General features: G+C 41.1%; 1 protein-coding gene across 10 annotated transcripts in view; it reads left to right on the top strand.

Moving 5' to 3' along the window:
• Positions 1-18,672, top strand: part of SPHKAP (SPHK1 interactor, AKAP domain containing) — a 64,479-nt gene that overhangs the window by 43,540 nt on the left and 2,267 nt on the right. For 8 of the 10 annotated variants that reach the window (XM_071437559.1, XM_071437562.1, XM_071437561.1 and 5 more), the window contains 8 exons: positions 227-286; positions 3,187-3,321; positions 5,696-5,951; positions 6,225-9,957; positions 13,218-13,397; positions 15,288-15,374; positions 16,382-16,434; positions 16,519-16,703. In XM_071437559.1, the coding sequence (XP_071293660.1) occupies positions 227-286; positions 3,187-3,321; positions 5,696-5,951; positions 6,225-9,957; positions 13,218-13,397; positions 15,288-15,374; positions 16,382-16,434; positions 16,519-16,703 (4,689 nt within the window). The remainder of the gene's footprint in view (positions 1-226; positions 287-3,186; positions 3,322-5,695; positions 5,952-6,224; positions 9,958-13,217; positions 13,398-15,287; positions 15,375-16,381; positions 16,435-16,518; positions 16,704-18,672) is intronic. The other 2 variants (XM_071437560.1, XM_071437569.1) reach the window with 2 other exon arrangements.

Raw genomic sequence — 18,672 nt, 5'->3', positions numbered from 1 at the left:
CATGTCAAAGTCACAGATAGACTCTTACTCCTTTTGTTCCTCTTTTCTTAACATCTATTCTGCTGTTCTCTTTTCTAACCTTTCTACCTTTTTTGTTCCAGGAAAAGGCTTCACAGTGAAAGGCTTCAGCTACAAGGCTAGAAAATGAAAATACAGTGACTTTAAAAGGGTTGCTGCCACTCCGATACAACTTTATAAAGTGCTTTTTCTTTCTCTCTCATTACAGGTTTGTTTTGTGAATTTAGATGCCAACAGAGATGATTGCAGTGATGAGCAAGTGAAACAGGTAACTACTTAGGTCTCAAAAACATGCACAACGGATCTATGCAGACCTACCAGGACTCTCCAGTAAAAATACAGATTAAAATTCTATGAGATTTTTAAGTGCTACAGAGAGCAATGCATAAGGAATCAGAAATTGTCTCAACACTGGACTATACTACATAGTATTTCTTATTCCCATCCCAGAAGTTTGTCATAATCATTGCAGTCTGAATTCACAGCAGTTATATGAGTAGATTTCTTACTTTTATGAGAGAAGTGAACATGGACATGTTCACATGCATCCATTTTCTTTTAATTTGGCATAATACTACATGAAAAGAGTTTCTGGTGTCCAGCTCTGGCACAAGTTTGTGATTTCTCTTTTGTCCTACAGCCAAAAAGCCCCTGAAAATCTTCCACTCATCTAGGTCTTGTTCAGCTGAGCTGTCTTACTCAAACTCCACATAGGAAGATTATGTGCTCCTGAGGAGGGGGTCTAGATAAAACAGAACTAAAGGTGTGTTTGATCTGTTTAACTAAAATTTACAAGGGTAGGAAAAAAGACATTTTTAAAAAGCAGTAAAAAACCCTGGTTCTTTTACAAGCACTGAGGCAAACTACATCATGATATGATATTTAAAACTTACCATTCCAGGAAAAAAAAAAAGCATTAAATCTGCAGAAGTCACATTTTAAAGAAAGGACTTGGTGTCACTTTCGTGCTTACATCTTCCTTTATCAGTTCCTTTTATCATCCTGGCTTGGTGCCCATGTTTGGCACACCAATAGAGAAGCAATATCAATAGTGAGTGAACTCAGGTAGGGTCTCCTGACAGTACCCAGGGAGTTCCCTGGTTAAACCTTTACAGTTAATTTGCTGGAAACACTTCTAGCTCATAGAACAACCAGTACTGGCACCTCGATGCCTCCTGCAAGTCCTTTGTTAGCAGGAACAGTTTTTCTATGCTGTGTTCTGCATCCTGGATCTGTGAAAATTCATTGTCAAAAATAAATATGGCATCTTGCAGCAGAATGATTTTTCTATTGAATCAGCAGGTTAACTGTGCAGAACAGCTTGAGAGGTTTTACTTTACTGAAGCCACAGAAGCACTGATTGTTTTCTAAAATGTGGTGGTTTTATTGCTGTTTACAGTGTTTGTTGAGGAACAAAAGCTATGAGAGGAAATAAAAAAAGTTTCTCCCTCAATCTTAGAATTAGACATCTGTTCTCAGTTTTCAGTGTAGCTAATAAAAATCCCCTGCTAGCACAGGTACTATGCATTCTTTTCCAAGAGGAAACTCCCTCGTCCCCATTTCTGTGTGTAACAAGCAGGTTTTGTAAATTAGCATTGAGTGGCATGGAATTTTATGCAATACAGTGGTGTGGTGAAAGCATTTCTGAGAAGACTTCTGAAGATGTTAGCACAGCTGTTGTGCATATGAAATAAGTAACTATTTACTAGCAGGTACTTGATTTACTAATAGGTACTGTTAGGATTTTGTATCACTGGAACTTTGGAATGGGTTAAATTGGGGGTTTTTGTGTAAAATAATTATGCTTCCAGACTTCCTTTCTTTTTTTTTCTGAAGAAAAGGTAAAGAAGTGAAGATATATAAAATGCGATAATTTCCTACCTAAGAAATCTGATAAAATGTGGCAATTTAGGCAGAAAAACAGAGATACTTCAGGAAGGGTTTGTGATAACAGAAAGGTTATAATTTTAAAGAAAAAAATAAACAATGAGAAGTTTTTTATGCTACAGTGAAACATCAGTCTGAATTGAAGCACTGAATTCAGTTATGTCACATAAAAATACTTAGTCTCATCGGAAGATCATTCCCCTGAAAAGTGAAATGTTTCCCAATATTGATTTCACTTTTCTAAGCCAGAATGTTTTCTTATATCTAATTCAATCCAAGGAGAAATAACAGTACTGCAAGCTTAATATTTTGAGGATGAAAAGGAAAAAAAAATGAAGTATTGTTGCCTTGGTTAGTAACTAAAGCAGATGGCTGGGTGCCCAAATCTGCACTCCCTGAAGGGCTTTGCCACATATTCTGCACTAACACATGGGCCATGGTGGTGCAGAAAATGGAGGTGGTGTTTACTCTGCTCCTGCTCTAAGGGGTCAGCCTTGGTTCTCTGCTCACAGAACAAGGACACCAAGGTCCTTGGCAGAGAGAACTGCACCCTCAGAGCAGGTATTGCCTTTTTACCCTGCCCTTCGTACACAAAGGAGCACAAATGTCTCCTGCTCGTGCTGGGGGCAATACAGAGCTCCTGTATAGCATTACTGATGTTGTGACTGTTCCTGCTTTTGCCTCTAATACATAACACATAGGGAGTGACTGTATCATTACAAATGGAAGGACATGAAGGTATGCAGTGTAATAGCAAAGAAAGGCTCATTTCATGTATCTCCAGTATTTTTGCTGTTCCACATTTAGCATTGCATCAATTTGGTTGGCAATTTCCAAGTAACTTCCTCTGGTTTCTTGCTAGTCATATGCCTGGAGGAAAACAGGAAGATTTGCCCTCTCCTCGTTACCATACTGAAGCTTTTGTGTTTCAGACCATGAGAGAGACTCTGCTTTCACAGTCTAAGGAACTCACATGGAACAGGAAGTATTTAGATGCACCAATCCAATCAAGCTGTTTAGCGTGTGACAATGTGAGGGATGGCAGATTGTCCTGCTGGACACTTGAGCAAAAGTTTATACTATCATCCTTGTCTTGTCTGGTGTCTCAAAAGAAAGAATGTGCATTTTAATGCTGCCAGTTCTATTCTTCATCTACTTGAAGCAATACTTCCAAGTGAGCTTTCTAAAAGGATTCCTCTAAGTGATATTTCATTTTAATATTTATAACTGTGCAACTCAGACCTCATTACCTGAAAGCAAGCTCTCTGTTTCATTCTACAGAAGCTGATCAGTGTCTCACCCAGTCTCCCCAAACTGATCAGTTCGATGAACGTACAGCCACCGAAGGAAAATGAAATTGTCCTGCTCAGTGGGTTGACAGCAGGAAACCTCCAGGCCGATTATGAGGTTCCCCAGGTAGGAGCCAAACTCAGCTTTAAGATCACATCACATCTGTGAAGGGTGGAATTTGGAAAATGGGAAAAAGAAACCTGAAAGCAAAGACCTGAGATCAGTTTGAGATGAGTGGAAGTTTGCGAACATACAACAAACAAACAGCCTCTGTCAGACAGATTTAAGTGTGGTGCACAGCAGGGGGACACACACCATGTACACAAAGAGAGCTGAGAGATCCTGCTATTCCCCCTGGATCCTGCAGATCTGGGTTGCAGCTGCTAATGCTTTAAGCCACATTAGCACTTGATCCTTCAAGGGGAGACAGGAACTGGTGGCAGAGATGACTGATTTATAAGGCCAGATTTCAAGAATAGCAGAAGGGCAGCAGAGAGGGAAAGAAGTAACACTTCTGTGCATAGAGCTGGGCCAGGGCACTGCCTTTCCAGTGGCCTTGCCACTTACCACTTTCATTCCCAATCCATCTTCACCTCTCAGCTTCATTATAACTGCAGTGTTACCCTGGAGTACGAAACTCTCTCACCAATTTAAAATGTGAACAGGTATTGCCAGGTTTGTCTGCCGCAGATAAGAAAATAAGGGAACTTTCTTTCACCGAAATTACCTTGTGTACAAAAGCCTTCCTGAAGCAGACCCTGTGACAGCTGTATTGCAAAGATCACTGAATTTTATAGTTTACCAATAAGCTGATCATTAAAGAGAGCAATTACCTGGTTATTGAGCTTTCTTGCCACTCATGACTAATGGCTGAGTTTAGAAATGCTTAACAAATAGAGGCACAGGCTCTGGTGGGAGCAATGGAGCCCCACATCCCAAGATGTTGCAATCCACACAGGGGTGGTCTGAGACCCAAACAAGGTAACTGAAATACCAAGTCACCCCGTCTCCACAAGCCTACAGACACTGAGTGTAGGCCTCTCACAGAGAGCGGAGTCAAGAGACAAACAGGAACTAAATAAATTTCTGTCAAATAAAGCTTTGCATTGAGACTGGATGAGATTTATTGGCCAAATATGCCACAGTCATCCTATTGCTTGGCTTTCAGAGAAATTCATTTGTAAGGTGACTGGCAGAGCTTTTTAAAAGGATTTTTATGCTACTCCCCCTCAAGCCGTTTTCACAAGTACAACCCCACAACATTTGGGCTGGGGAAAAAGCAGGGGAATGTCTGATCTAAAGCTGCATCTCTTTTTCATAGCATTTTTCACAATACAGTGCATGCTCAAGCCTGATTCAATTTCATAGCAGCTATCTAATTTATCTTTTCTGTTTTAACACACTAAGTTATCTAGTTTTCTTTTCAGACACGTTTTTGAGGTGGAAAGGAAGAGCAAGCTAATAAACATGTTAATTTAGCATAACACTCATCCCACTCTCTTTATTAGTAGATGATTGGTTTGCATTCACAGTCAAAGACAAAAGGTCCAGGATGGGGTCACCTTCCTATGTTAGCTACTGTGCAAATGCCCAGGGGGTCCAGGGCATAATTGCACAGCCTAAAACTTCTGCCTCAATCCTGTCCAAATTTGGTGCCACCCAAGCTGGCTCTTTCCTGGGAGCCTGAATTCAAAGCATCACAAGCTGCAAAGCTTGGCTCTGGTTCAGGATACATCCATACAACAAGCATGGTCCCATGCAGAGACATTGACTCAGCTCTGTTGTATAAATGTCCAACTGTTTTCATATCAGTAAAATGAGGATAACAAGAGTTCCTTCCTCTCAGTTTCTGTCCAGCATTCAACTTAATTGTACAGCTTCTCTTGAGAAGGCAGTTTTATATGAAGGCTGAGCACATTGTGCACTGAATCCCCATTTCCAGTAGTAGGTTGTATTGGCCTGAAATAATGGGGCTTTGGATAAAGAGGGAGAGCAGCAAAGAAGCAAAATAAAACACTCTTTAAAAATGGTCTGTTGGAACATCTAAAGGTGACCTGCTCTTCACAGTCTTATCAGCCAGTATTTACAGGGCTGTCTTCAAACAAGCATTGCAACAGAAGTGACCCTGAAAAGGAATTCATGCCCACAAACAATTCCCTCTCCCTCCAGAGAGGTAATACAGGTAGTGTGAGGCCATTAATAACAGGATGTCAGATGACTAACATCAAATAATTATCTGTCATTAAAACAACAAGTTGATTGAAAACAAACAATCCCCTGTGATACAGCTGGGTTCTCTACTAAAACACTTGTATAGTGAAAGCTGTCAGTCCAAGGAATCTTATTTTGGCATACGTGTAACTGCACGCTGTTACTAACATTGAAATGACAAATCGTATGGCATCCTTGCAACAGAACATTCCTGAGATATTTATAGAGAGGGAAGCTTAAAATAAGTGTTATTTTTTAATTGAATAACTGAGATTCTTTTCCCCTCTAGTGTCCTTGGCTGGCAGATGTCTGCTTGGTTCAGTGTGCAAGGGGGGACAGGAGGAACAGCGCAAGCTGCATCATTTTTGAAATAAACAAGTTTCTGATTGGACTTGAGCTCGTTCAGGAGAGGCAGCTGCAGACAGAAACTCGTGTCCTAAAGCCTGAGGATGACACAAACTGCTCTGTGTCCTCAATAGAAGAAGATTTCCTCACGGCCTCCGAACACCTCGAGGATGACAACGAGGCTGATGAATATAAAGCTGGTAAAAGCAGGGGGACTGAGCATAATTATGCTGTTGCTCATACTGCAAAACAGCTATAGCAGTGCTCACAGAAATTGCACTTGATGTTAATTCATGCATATGTAATTTAGAAAATGGACAGCCATTCATATTTTTTAAGTTTTGTTCAAAGACAAGGTTCATGGCTGTGCAGTACTTTTACAGAGCAGTAATGGACTACAAAGTTGTACAGTTCTTTTCTCTTAGAAGTCACAAGTTACTCTCCAAAAACTAATTTTTAATTTTTCTCAACAGGTCATGAAAAATTAAATGTTTCAGAAGCATCTTCAGATGTCAAAAAAAATAAAGGAAAGGGATTTGAAAACATTCATTATAGAAAAGCCAGGCTGCCATTCATTCTTGAAGGGAACTGCATTAACAAAGATAATGCAGCTGCTCAGATCTCTGAAACTGTGAATGTTGTGGCTGAAGATGGCATCTCACAACCTGAAGATAAGTCAGATCAGGAAATACTGTGGCAGAAGGAATTAGCTGAAAAAGGTACTTCATCATTTAGTACTACTAATTTGACTAGTGGGGTTGAAAACTCAGCACTTATGTTAGAAGATGTATCTGTAACCAAAATGGCAAAAGAGGAGTTGGAGCCTCAGGGTGACCCCACAGCGAAACACAGCAGCAAGGCAGACGGGGAAGATCGTGCAGGGATCAGGAAAAGTGATCCTCCCTCCCAGAATAAGCAGGCGACCACAGGCCAGTATGCCACAAATTTAGCAGAATCTGTTCTGCAGGATGCATTCATTAGACTGTCACAGTCTCGACCCAGTTTCAGTGAGGAGGCTGCAGTCAGCATCTCTGTGGGAAGCTCCTGTAAGTCAGAAGATGCATCTGCTTCCCGATCATGGAATGAACTCCCAAAGATTGTCATAGTGCAAAGCCCAGACAGCTCTGAGAATGTACCTGACTGGCCAGGGTCTGCCTTCCCCAGCCTGAGCCACTGGGCTGAGGCAGAAAGCTCTGCTGAAGTTTCAGATTACTTTGAGGAAGAGCACTCAAATGGACATGCCCAAAGTGCACTGGAAGTGGCTCTGGCTTGTGCAGCCACTGTCATTGGAACCATTTCCAGTCCCCAGGCTGCAGAAAAGTTCCGCCGGGAGCAGGAAGCCACAGACGCGAGAAGTGGAGTGGCTGCTGATGAAGAGGTGCACGCAGCACCCTCACAGCTCCTTGACTGTGCTGGCACGGAATACTCCTTCCCATCTGCACTCTGTGGCATGACTCAGGTGGCAAGTGCTGTAGCCATCTGTGGCCTGGGGGAAACAAAGGAGGACAAGTACCCTGCAACTTCCAGTGGACTTCTGTCCGCTGCTCAGGCCTCTGCAGCCATCACTCTGCATTGCAGCTTAGCTGTAGGAAGCAGCATGGAGAAGCTGAATGAGAGCATTGCAGAGGCTCTTCTCAAAGAGGCATCCGTAATTCTGACAAAACCCAACACATACAAAAATGTAGGGCATTTTATGGAATCCATGAACAGGAAAATTGTTGAAACAGCAGCAAGACCACGTGTTCCACGTGCTGATGGAGTAATCAGGGACGAACTTGCACAAAACTTATCCAATATTATTCTGCGACATTCTATGGAAGAGGTTAGGAAGAAGAGACAGCTACAAGTCCATTCAGAGGATGGCTCAAGTACACAAGACATTTTCACAGAGACTGCAAACGAGTTGCTTTTTAATATAATATATTTCACTTGCAAGAAAATGAATGACATAAGGCAACTTGAAGAGTGTTCTCCTCTCTTTTCTGAAGGCACAAAAGCAGAGAAAGTAACAAGAGCAGAAGGATGGCCAACACTGGTAACAGCATGTGAAACTTCACGCAGCCCCCTTGATCACTCTGCTGCTAAGCCATTTGGTACATCCTACAGCACCAGTACTAGTAAAGATCTTGAAAAGGTCACAAGCACTTGCGAGAGTGATATCAAAGATGTAAATAGCAATGAAGGTTCCACGCTGAATTCAGAACCAAATGGAGATACAGGGCATAACATACTTGGTGCAAAAACATCTCCCAAGAAGAGATACCTGAAAAGAACCACGCGAGACTGTTACAAATCCCCAAATCAGAGTAACAATCATCATCAGAAGAAAGACTACAGATCATTTTCAGACAGAGAAAATACCCTTGCAAACAGTGAATGCAGGCACGGTGTTCAAGAACAGCTGTCTTCCAGTGCCACCATAAATACAGAGAACCAAGCCAAGATTAAGTGTGATTCTGTGCTAAATAATGATGTTCAACTTAGCTTGTCTTTGTTAGGAAACCATGTGTTGCTTCCTTCTCAGCCTGTGCTACAGGTGAAAAATTCAAGGGACAAATATTGTATAACAGACTTTGCAGAAGAATTGGCAGAAACAGTTGTCTCTATGGCAACAGAAATAGCTGCCATTTGTCTAGAAAATTCAAATGGCAAGCAACCCTGGTTCTGTGCATGGAAGAGAGGCAACGAATATCTGGTGACCCAGAGTTTATCATGCAGAACCATGAAAAGGAAGAAGGAAACCCATACCAATGGTTCTGTAGTTCGTAAGCACAGGGCGCCTCGGCTTAGTGAGATCAAAAGAAAAACGGATGAGCATCCTGAGCTAAAGGAAAAATTGATGAATCGGGTAGTAGATGAATCTATAAACCTTGAGGACACACCAGATTCAGTCAATCTCTTTGCGAATGAAGTGGCTGCCAAGATCATGAACCTCACTGAACTCTCCATGGTTGATAGCATCTGGCAAGGTCCAAACCACCCCAGGAACAGACTGCACTGTGAAAGGTGGAGCCGAGCCAAGGCCTCAAGCTGTGAGAGCATACCAGAGGAGGACTCAGATGCCAAAGCCTCTTTCAATACCCTAGGCCTCATGAACAGCTTTGGTCACTCTCTGAGCCAGACAAGTTCTGTCTCAAAGCAGTCTAGTTGTGAAAGCATTACAGATGAATTTTCAAGATTTATGGTGAACCAGATGGAAAATGAAGGAAGAGGTTTTGACTTATTACTGGATTATTACGCAGGAAAAAATGCAAACAATATCTTAACTTCTGCCTTGCAACAGGTAGCCAAGAAAAATGGCCATCTTAATGTAAGACCAAGCTGCCCATCCAAACAGTCCAGCACAGAAAGTATAACAGAAGAGTTTTATAGGTATATGCTAAGAGAAATCGAAAAGGAAAATAAAGACAATGCATCATGCTCCCGGAACTCAAAGGACTGGTGTGGCAGTTTGCTGGCACCCTCTCTGCGGTCACCTTTCTGCTTCAGGCAGTCGTCAATGCCCGACAGTCGATCCTCAGGCTCCAGGCTGACAGTGAACGTCCCAATTAAAGCAAATTCCTTGGATGGGTTTGCCCACCACCACCAAGATTCCTTAAGTGTCCAGCCTGTCAGTACCGTGGCTTCTGCAGGGCTCTGCAAGTCTGACTCGTGCCTGTACCAGAGAGGCAAGACTGACCAGATCACAGACATGCTGATCCACGAGACCTGGGCCAGCTCCATCGAGTCCCTGATGCGCAAGAACAAAATCATTGCAGATGAGGCAGAGGCTACAGAGGCAGACCAGTTTTACAGTGATTCTCCTCCACATGTGGAACAGTATGCAAAAAGACTGGCTGCAAATATTGTTGAAAGTGGTAAAAGTCTAATTGTCATCCAGCAGGATTCCTTTGATTATACAAGCCGAGAAGACGTGCTGGAAAGCAAACATCCCCAGAGCACAACCCAGATACAGCCCAAACCCAAAACGGAGGAAGTAAATTTGGATGAGAAAAAAGAGCACGTGAAGAGCCCTGGAAGCCTCCCTGCAGGACAGCTCAGGGAAGTGCCTTTAATTCAGATAGAAACTGATCAACGAGATGAGCCAGATAAAGACTCAGAGTCCTTAACTTCATGTGGCCCATCTGGAAAGGGGCATCAAAGCAAAGAAAAGCCTCCAGAAGCTTTGGATGGGAAACACATGGTTTCCAGTTCCCCAGTAAGTAGGTAAGTGACAAAACAGCAAATCAGCACATTGCTTTGGTCTTTGGTTTATTTTTCCAGTAAAAGTTATTTTGATAAAGGAAGAAGATAAGAGTGGTACTTTTAAAGAAATAAGCGGAAAAGTTTTGACTACAGGCTTCTTTTAGGATAAAATCACCTATTCTTGTGTCACAGTGATACTTTCTGGAGAAAACTTATATTGACTATGACATTATGGTATTAAAATTTAAATCTTATACTGCACAGACAAGTTCTCTCTCTACAGACATTTATGTTTCCCATAAGGCAGGAAAGATGGACCAAGTTTAAACCTTTATTTAGCACAGGCTGATATCTGAACTAAAAAATAGATAAATAAAAAACAGTGCTAGTATATAATAGAAGAAAGCAGGATGTGACCTGTAGTTCTCTGCTATGCTTGCTGCAAGTAACGTTTTGTGTACCTGGAAACAAGACCTGACTTCTGAGAGCTTGAGGTTTAACTTTGTGTTTACAGCCTGGAGCTACAAGAAGTTTTCCTTCACTAAAGAATTTTTACTAAGAATAAAAGTAGCTCTCACCTCTTAGTTCAAGACTTCTCTGGTAGAATTTAGATAGGGAAGAGAGCATTTTATTTTAATGTCATTTCATGGAGTTTACATCACAGCTTACCACCCTCTCCTTACAGCTGTACTCCTTTTGTAAGGAAGTCTGCAGCTTCCTTTTGTTAAGGTAAAATGTGAGCCATCATGAGAGTGCAGTGCAAATGCAGAGTATTGCTGTGGGTGCTCTGAGGTGAAGGGAATGCTCTCTCTCAGGGCCTTGTCTCTTTATCACAGTACTTCATTGTATCTGTTACTTTAGCGGTCTCTAAACTGCCAGTCTTGGAGCACTACAGCACCTCATTATCTCAGAGTGGCAGAAAAAGTGCAGGTCCTGGTGTTAGAAACCATTTTGTAGCTCATTTTATTCTAGGCAGTGCTGTGTTGCAGCATTTGGCAAAGCTCTGCTTGAAGTGAGAAAGTAGATAGATTGTAAGCACTTGCCTGTGTATGGCAGCAATTGGGTGGATAATTACCATGGTGTCACTAGTCTTTCCTACTGACTCTCCTGCACTAACCTTCCTCCTCCTTAAAATGCAACCTGCTTTTAGTAAGATAAATTTAGAAATCCACCTATTTGGAACCTTGACTGCTTGAAAATCAAGTTATTTTTGCAGTTTACAAGCCCTTTCATCTTTTCCTCTGCCTTTGCAGCAGAGTTCCCAACATGGCTATGGCATGGTTAAAGCAATAGGATTGGTAGGGCAGAATTGCTAAGCAGAGGCTACATCTGCCTGAGCAGCTTGGCTCAGCAATGCTGTGCAGTTCTGGTTCAGCTTGCCTCCATTTCTGTCCATTGGCCTCATTTGCAGCATGAAATGCAGAGTTCTTCCAAAGCAATCTCAAATAGAAGCTGCCCAAGTGCTCTCCAGATGTGCTCCTATCCTTGCTGGGAAGGCAAAGCCTCCAGTGGTTCTTCACACAGATCTGAACTATTTCTGGCATGGCTGTCTGGACTAAGTCTAGGCTGAAGTGAAAACCTAAAAATAAATATAAATGTAGCTATAAAAGCATCAGTAGAAATTGCTCTGATCCACTCCTACTGCATGAAATTACTTGCTAGTTCAGATACAGGCACATAGGACTCCAGGCAAAATATCAAGCAGACATAGAGTCAATTAGGGGGAAAAAAAGCCTTTAAGACCTTCAGCAATGAAAAAAATCAGTTTCTTGTATGTAGGCAGTGCAATAGAGCCACAGTTGCACAGAAACTGTTCCAAGTGACTGTTCACAAGTGGGGAACTGTCAGTTCAAAGCATCACTGGTGTGAGATGTAATTGCATAACAAATCAAACAAAACCCAAAATGCCAAGAAACATGACCCACACAAATCTCTTGTGTTTTGGACCAGGTATCAGGAGCTGCCTGTCCTGTGCTAAGAAGCTGAGTAACAGCCCTGCCCTGTGGCTGCTCAGTGCCCGCGTGTCAGAGAGGGCAGGGGCACAGTCCTGGGCCCAAGGCTTGGCAGGCACAGGGGTTGGCAGAGCTGACTGCCAGGGGGAGCAGAGCCCTAGGCAGGCAAGTCCTGCTCAGGCTGCATCTCTGTCATCCAGCGTTAATGCAGCAACCTCTGAGAGTGAGGGCTGGCAGAAAGAGATATCCACAATGTTACTGTCTCAGTATATGCCTAATCAAGGTGATTACTCAGGAGCAGTAGATTTCTGGTGTGATCTTCTGCTTTACCTGAAGGCAGATGCCTTAACCACAACTACAGATAAAGGTCTGAAGGCAAGAACTTCTCTAGAGGGATCCTGCAGAGGGTTATCAGTACAGAACATCACATAACATCGCTTTAATCCCTAAATTGCAAATGCAGACTATCCATAACAAAACTACAGTTTTGCTTTACTTGTTATTCTGGCACTACAGTGATATAATTATTGGAGGGATTGATTATTTTTCTTTTAATCAAAAGCCCAGCTTAGCTGTAAAAACTGAGCAAAAATATAGTTTCTTTTTTGTTTCTGTGTTTGTTGGGAGCATGTGTACATATATATTGCATACACACATGTGTGACATATGTCAAGTGTGCAGAATTAAAGCCTTTTTCCCTTAACCCTGTACTTTCTAAACTCAGTCTGGGCTCCATCTTCAGTCAGGTTTCTGACTATTGCAATATTTTGTCCTTCCCCAGCCTAAGCAGTGAAGATCCTAAGGACACGGCAGACTCAGAGTCATTACGGATTCACAACTCACAATACTTTCCTACTTTCACTTTCAGATCTACAATTTTAATAAAGTAGAAAACCCTGTCAAGAACTTTATCCACCCATTGCACAACAGGGATTTAGCAGCAATATATATTTCCAAGAAATTCTGTCATTCTGCAGTAACATATACCACATATTTCAATCACTGATTGACTGAAGCGCATTGAGCAATAAACCTTTACAGTGATCAGGTTTTTTATACATGCTAAATCTTTCTTTACAAGCTATGCATATTTAAAATCTAGGGTTTGTGTTTATTTATAGCAGTCATAAGAAAGTCCTTTTTTAGGAGCATCTCAGGCCAAGTGTTCTGCTGGACTCTATGTATAAATTATAAGCTTGTCCAATCTTTTGCATGTCTATAATTCTGCAGCTTGGTTGACTTTAATGAGCAGCATTGCCTGAAGATTGGTGGCACCAGTTTGTTTGCCTGTATTACAATATCAATGTGCCTTCCCTATCACCCTGCCAGCAGCAGCCCTCATAGCAGATCGGATGCTGAAATCATAGGAGAGACCAAAACAGCTGAAGAATTTCCAGCCCATCTCAGCAGCAGTGAAGAGAGCACTGGCAGCTGGTCCCAGCTGGCCAACGATGAGGACAATCCTGATGACACCAGCAGCTACCTGCAGCTCAGCGAGCGCTCCCTGAGGTACCCACGTTGTCTCTTCCCACTGCACTCTGTGCTCTGCCCACCAGGCCTACCCTGCATCAGCAGTGAGAGGCAACAGCTCGAGGTTTACTCAGAATACTGTAAAGAATGTCTAATGGCTGAATTTATTTCTTTATTTTTTAATAAGGGGAAAAAATTACCCATGTTCTGATTCTCAGCCAGGTCTTTTTGCTGTTGGTGAGTAGCTCGATTCAGACAAAGAAAAAACCTCCTGGCAGCACTAAAGTCTCTCAGTCCTACAGCAAAAAAGGCCATTGGACAAGTTAATTGCTATAGTTTTTCTTTTAATTTATTTGCTGTTGTTTTCTTAATGTTGATTTTGGCACCCCCTTAGCCAAGATTGACAAGACTGCCATTCCCAGCAGAAATCCCTGCACTGAGAACAAAGATTGAGCCCTGATCTGATTAGACTGGCACAGGGGTGCCAACTAATAGAGGATGACCAACTTTTCCCTGAGTAGATGTAAATTCAAGACCTCCTACTACTATGACCTAATTTTGTTCCAGTTCAAGTCAGGACAAATGTTTGAAAATGTTATTTAGCCCTTGGAGTTTATATAGAGTGGTGGTAGTTTGACTTCAGCCCTTTCATAGCATCAAATTGAGTAAGGTTTTTCCTTCACATGCTCTTAGACTATGCTTTAAAATATTATCAAGTAATTACATCTTTCTCTTGAGTATTAAGATGACAAGGAGGGAAGACATTATGGTAATGAAGCAGGGAAAAGAAAGAGTCTCTGTCAGAGAGCACAGTTGGCTGGCTGAAATTACTGAACAAAACATGGCTGTCAGTGCAGCTGAACATTCATCCTGTTATTACAGTATCAACCTTTAACAAAGTCCTTGGTCTGAGAGAGCTGAAGTATTGTGCCTTTCAGCTCTGCACTGGAACAGAAATTGCTACAGCAAGTCTGAATGCATGGCATGCTGACAATGTCTCAGATTGTCTCAACACACTGATGGGGAAAGGGACTGTCTGATCAATCCCTCTAATGTAGGGGAAAATACTATTAGTTGCTTTTTCAGTAAAAATTAAGTGGTGCACCATGACTTGCCACACAGAATTTGTTCATGGTAATTGACTTGCAGCCAGCAAATTCACAACCTGTCCATGAGACTATCACAGTATCTGCATAAACATTCACTGTCACATTTATAATGATGCTATAAAGTGAACTGGTAATATTTTTTCCGAATATCCTCAAGTGTGCTACTTCATCCTTGTGAAGAAGCCAAAGAGAATACTTCTGTGTATTTGTGGTCCCAATGAGCAATTGGCTTTGATTAAAATCTCAGTCTTTCAGAGTAGTCAGAAACATGAGGGGCCATCTCTGTACCTGTGGGTTCCATCAGACCCCAAATAGTATTTGGGGTATGATGTAATCCACTGAAACTGCTGCTGGTTACCAGTGTGGACTCACCCTACAGGTAAGTACGTGATGGGCAGCCAGTGCCTTGCTCCTGAACTCCCCATGTTCAGAGGGAGCTGAATCTTTGCAGGTTTCTCTCAGGACATCTCTGTACCTGCTAATCCTTCTTTTCAAGGATTCAGGCAGACTCAGTTTTTTTTTGAGGCCAAGTGTTCATTGCATAAGCCATTCATAAGAAGACAGTCCACTTTTTTTCCTGCAATTTACAGCATCACTTGATGCACCTGATACATGCTTGATCTAGAACTATTTTAATAAAAGCCTCATTACTTTAAGCAGACTAGTGTGCTTTATTCAGGGAACCACTTGCTGAGCACAATTGATTTTATGGAACAGAGCTCCTCCCCACTTTGCTTTGTACAGAAATAAATTTTTAGAAGATGTATGGAGACATGTTCAGCACAGCTTGGCACTAATACTTAAACTTTTGCTTTGTCAGCAATGGCAACAGCAGTACAACTAGCAGTCTTGGCATTATGGACCTGGAAATTTATCAGGAGAACGTGCCATCTTCTCCTATGATTAAGTAAGTAGTCACTGAAGTGAGACTTGATGTTTAGTCCAATTTTAACAGCAAATCATTTACGCCGCCGAAACCGTGCCAAGCCCTGCTTTGCACCTGCTGCTGTGCCTGCCCATGGTTTCAGAAAAAAGCACATGCAGGTGTCTGTGCAGAGTGAGGGCACCAGACAGTGAAAAATTACAGGAAAACCCAGTCAGGTGGATCTCTTGAGAACACAGATCCATCAACCACCCTGTCTAAAACACAGTTCTCTGTGGTATCACTTTTCTGTCATCAAACCTTCTTCTCTGAATAACTTCAGATATTATCAAAACTCTAGTGTAATACCAAGGAAAGTCAAGCAAATAAGGGTCAATTAAAAATAATCTTTAAAAAACCCAATAGCCTTCTTTCCAATAATGATAACAATAATAATTTGGCCCACAGTAATTTTACCTATTGTTTCTGGGAATGTTTCTACTGAACACGCAGTTCAGTTATCAAGAGATGTGTGAGTACATCCTGCCTAAAGATCCTGGTACAACCTGCCAGCTGGTGAATGTCATTATGCAGCCAGGGCACACCCACTGCACAAACCTACAGACTGGACATCACATACTGAACATGGGAACTTCTGAAGTCAGTGACATCAGAAAATTGTCACAGTAAAACACAGACATTGGAAATTCAGCATTTCCACCCAGGTTATGAGACTTGCTGTGTCTTACCATAATGTCATTTGCTTGTCATTTTGTGAACTGTAAAGATGCACAGATCCTGATGAAATGTAACACATGACATAACTAATACAAGTACTTCATCCTGCTACAGAAAAATGCTGCAATTCAGTTTTTCCTGATTCACAGATTAAATAATTAAATATATTCACCATTTTATTGTTTCATCCTATGTAACCTTTTTCTTGCAGTTTTCTAGGTCTTGCATTGAGGGAGAAGTTTATTCATCATGAAGCAATGTTGTAGACTGTTCCTAAGTATGACTAATAAGCTTTGTTGTTGTTTGTTTCTAAGTGAATTAGTAGAAGAAAAGGTTTTCCTTAAAGAACAGACAGAAAACACTGAGGGTAAGTTGAACTATATCAATTAAAACATACAGTTTGAAGATAACACAAGCAATTGCACAGTAACTAGTGGGATTATTTTTCCAGAAAGTACTTCTGAGCTTTCAGTGGGAACAGCCAACTGTCAAAAGGACCTCCTGGTGATCAACTTTGATCTGGAGCCAGAGTGCCCTGATGTGGAACTGCGAGCCACCCTGCAGTGGATTGCTGCTTCCGAACTTGGAATTCCAACTATCTATTTTAAGAAATCTCAGGAAAACAGAATTGAAAAGGTAATGTTTACAGAATTGGGCATACTATTAATGTCTACATAACCATAAGAGCTATGATTTATTGAAGTTATTGAGCTTAAAAGCAGATGCAAAAACATCTTCATTACTGCAAGATGGCAACACTACTATTTATGAGAGAAAGGAATGAGAGGACAGGTGTGTCAGAACTTAAAGGATGTGAAATATGTAGCAGATTGTCTATAGCATAAGGAAATGTCACCATGATACTTTGTCCAATGTCCAGATTGATACTTTGATGAATCTGTTCACCTTTTCATATCAATGATACATTAGATACTAATTCCCAAGGCAGAATTAACAGAGTCCTTTATGTGGCTGCATTTGAAAGGCTGCACGTGGCTTACATGGAGTTTAAGTGCAAAGGTTTAAAAAAATAAAAATAAAAAACATTTTTGTGTAGACATCCCATGTACAGTGTTTGCCTACTTGGCTCTACTAATGTGAGACATTGTTTGGACATAAGAATTTCATTCCTTATGCTGGTTCTGCCTGGCCTGTAACACCAACTACAGCAGCCTCAGGTCGGTCTGGGCTTGTGCCTGGCTGTTCAAAAACTGCTCCAGCTGAGGGTACAGCTTTTAAAAGCAGAAGTCTCTTTCCAGAGAGAGTGGAGAGACAGATGACTGAGAAACCTCCTGAGGTGTTAGCCCAAGCCAGAGCCAGGAGCAACACTGAAGTCCAAAATAGCCACAAGAAATGCAAACTCTTTCTATTTCTGAATTATCAGCTGGGGCTCCTTTGTAGACCCCACCAAATACCAACCACAGCAATTCAGGAAAGACCAAAAAAAAGACCCATTTCCAAGATCAGCAAGAAAGCTTAAGCTTTAAGACTTAACAACATGTTAGTATTTAAGTCAATTAATGAAAAAAGTATTACAAATCAGTATTTTGGTCTCTTATGGGAAGATCATTTGGAGTAGCAGAGATATTGTTTGATTTTCTTGACTACATGCGTTTGGGAATCATAAACATAATTTAAAATGCATTCAACAGCAACAGTCCAAATTGCATCTAATTAAAGAAACAGCTGTCAGCTTTACCCATGTGCTTTGGCAAACAGTTAATTCAATTGCAAAAATACACTAGAGAATAATGAAGCACATCCTGCCTACAACAGCATTCTTGGAAATCACGTGCCTATTAAATATCATTAAAATACATATTAAAAGTTTAGGCTGCAGTATGTAAATAGCAAACAGCTACACTAACTAGAGACACAATCTTTTCTTTTGTGCTCTAAAAGTAAAAACAGAAGGAGCAAACTAATTATTGTGAAATTCAAAGAATTGAAAAGTTTTGATTTTCATTTATGTGCTTCAGAAGAAAAAGGGACCAGATGGATGACCCTGTGAAGCCCTTTGTTAAGTACCAAGTGGACAAAACTCAGGATTTTTTTTACAGCTGCTTAAGAACATATATTTAACCTCTGGTTTCTTGGGAAATTTTTAAAAAAAGTCAAATACAGATACTGTCTGTGTTTAAAACACACCTGTGATAAATGTCTTCATGTGACAAAATTTTACACAGAGTTCCCTCTCACCAGTGCTATTTGAATATTTAAAATACTACAGCATATATATATGTATATACGGAAGTACAGAAAATTCAACATAAAGTAAAATATAGCTAGTGGTAATGAAGAAAAAAATTTTCAAGATGGATAATCACACTTCCATTATTTTGACAATGAGTTGTTGATAACATGGCAAATAGCGATCTTTATCGAACTGACTTTGTCTGTTTTTACTTTCATTGCAATAAATAAATAATTGACAGAAGCAGTTAATTTAGAAAATGTCATGAGAGCCCATCAGTCTTTGGAGAGCTATGGAACTAGAAAAATTAAGTTTTTATAAATAGCAAGAAGGTTGATGTTGCTGTGCACTGAATGGTGTCCACTCCCTCATACAGCTGTACATTTACAAAGGGTGAGCTAACAAGAGTTT

Source organism: Agelaius tricolor, unplaced genomic scaffold (assembly GCF_023055355.1).
Source record: "Agelaius tricolor isolate 1412-34295 unplaced genomic scaffold, bAgeTri1.0.p SCAF_12, whole genome shotgun sequence".
In the NCBI taxonomy this organism is placed as follows: Eukaryota; Metazoa; Chordata; class Aves; order Passeriformes; family Icteridae; genus Agelaius; species Agelaius tricolor.
The sequence above is the reverse complement of the archived record's forward strand: the minus strand, read 5'-3'. Positions and strand labels throughout refer to the sequence as shown.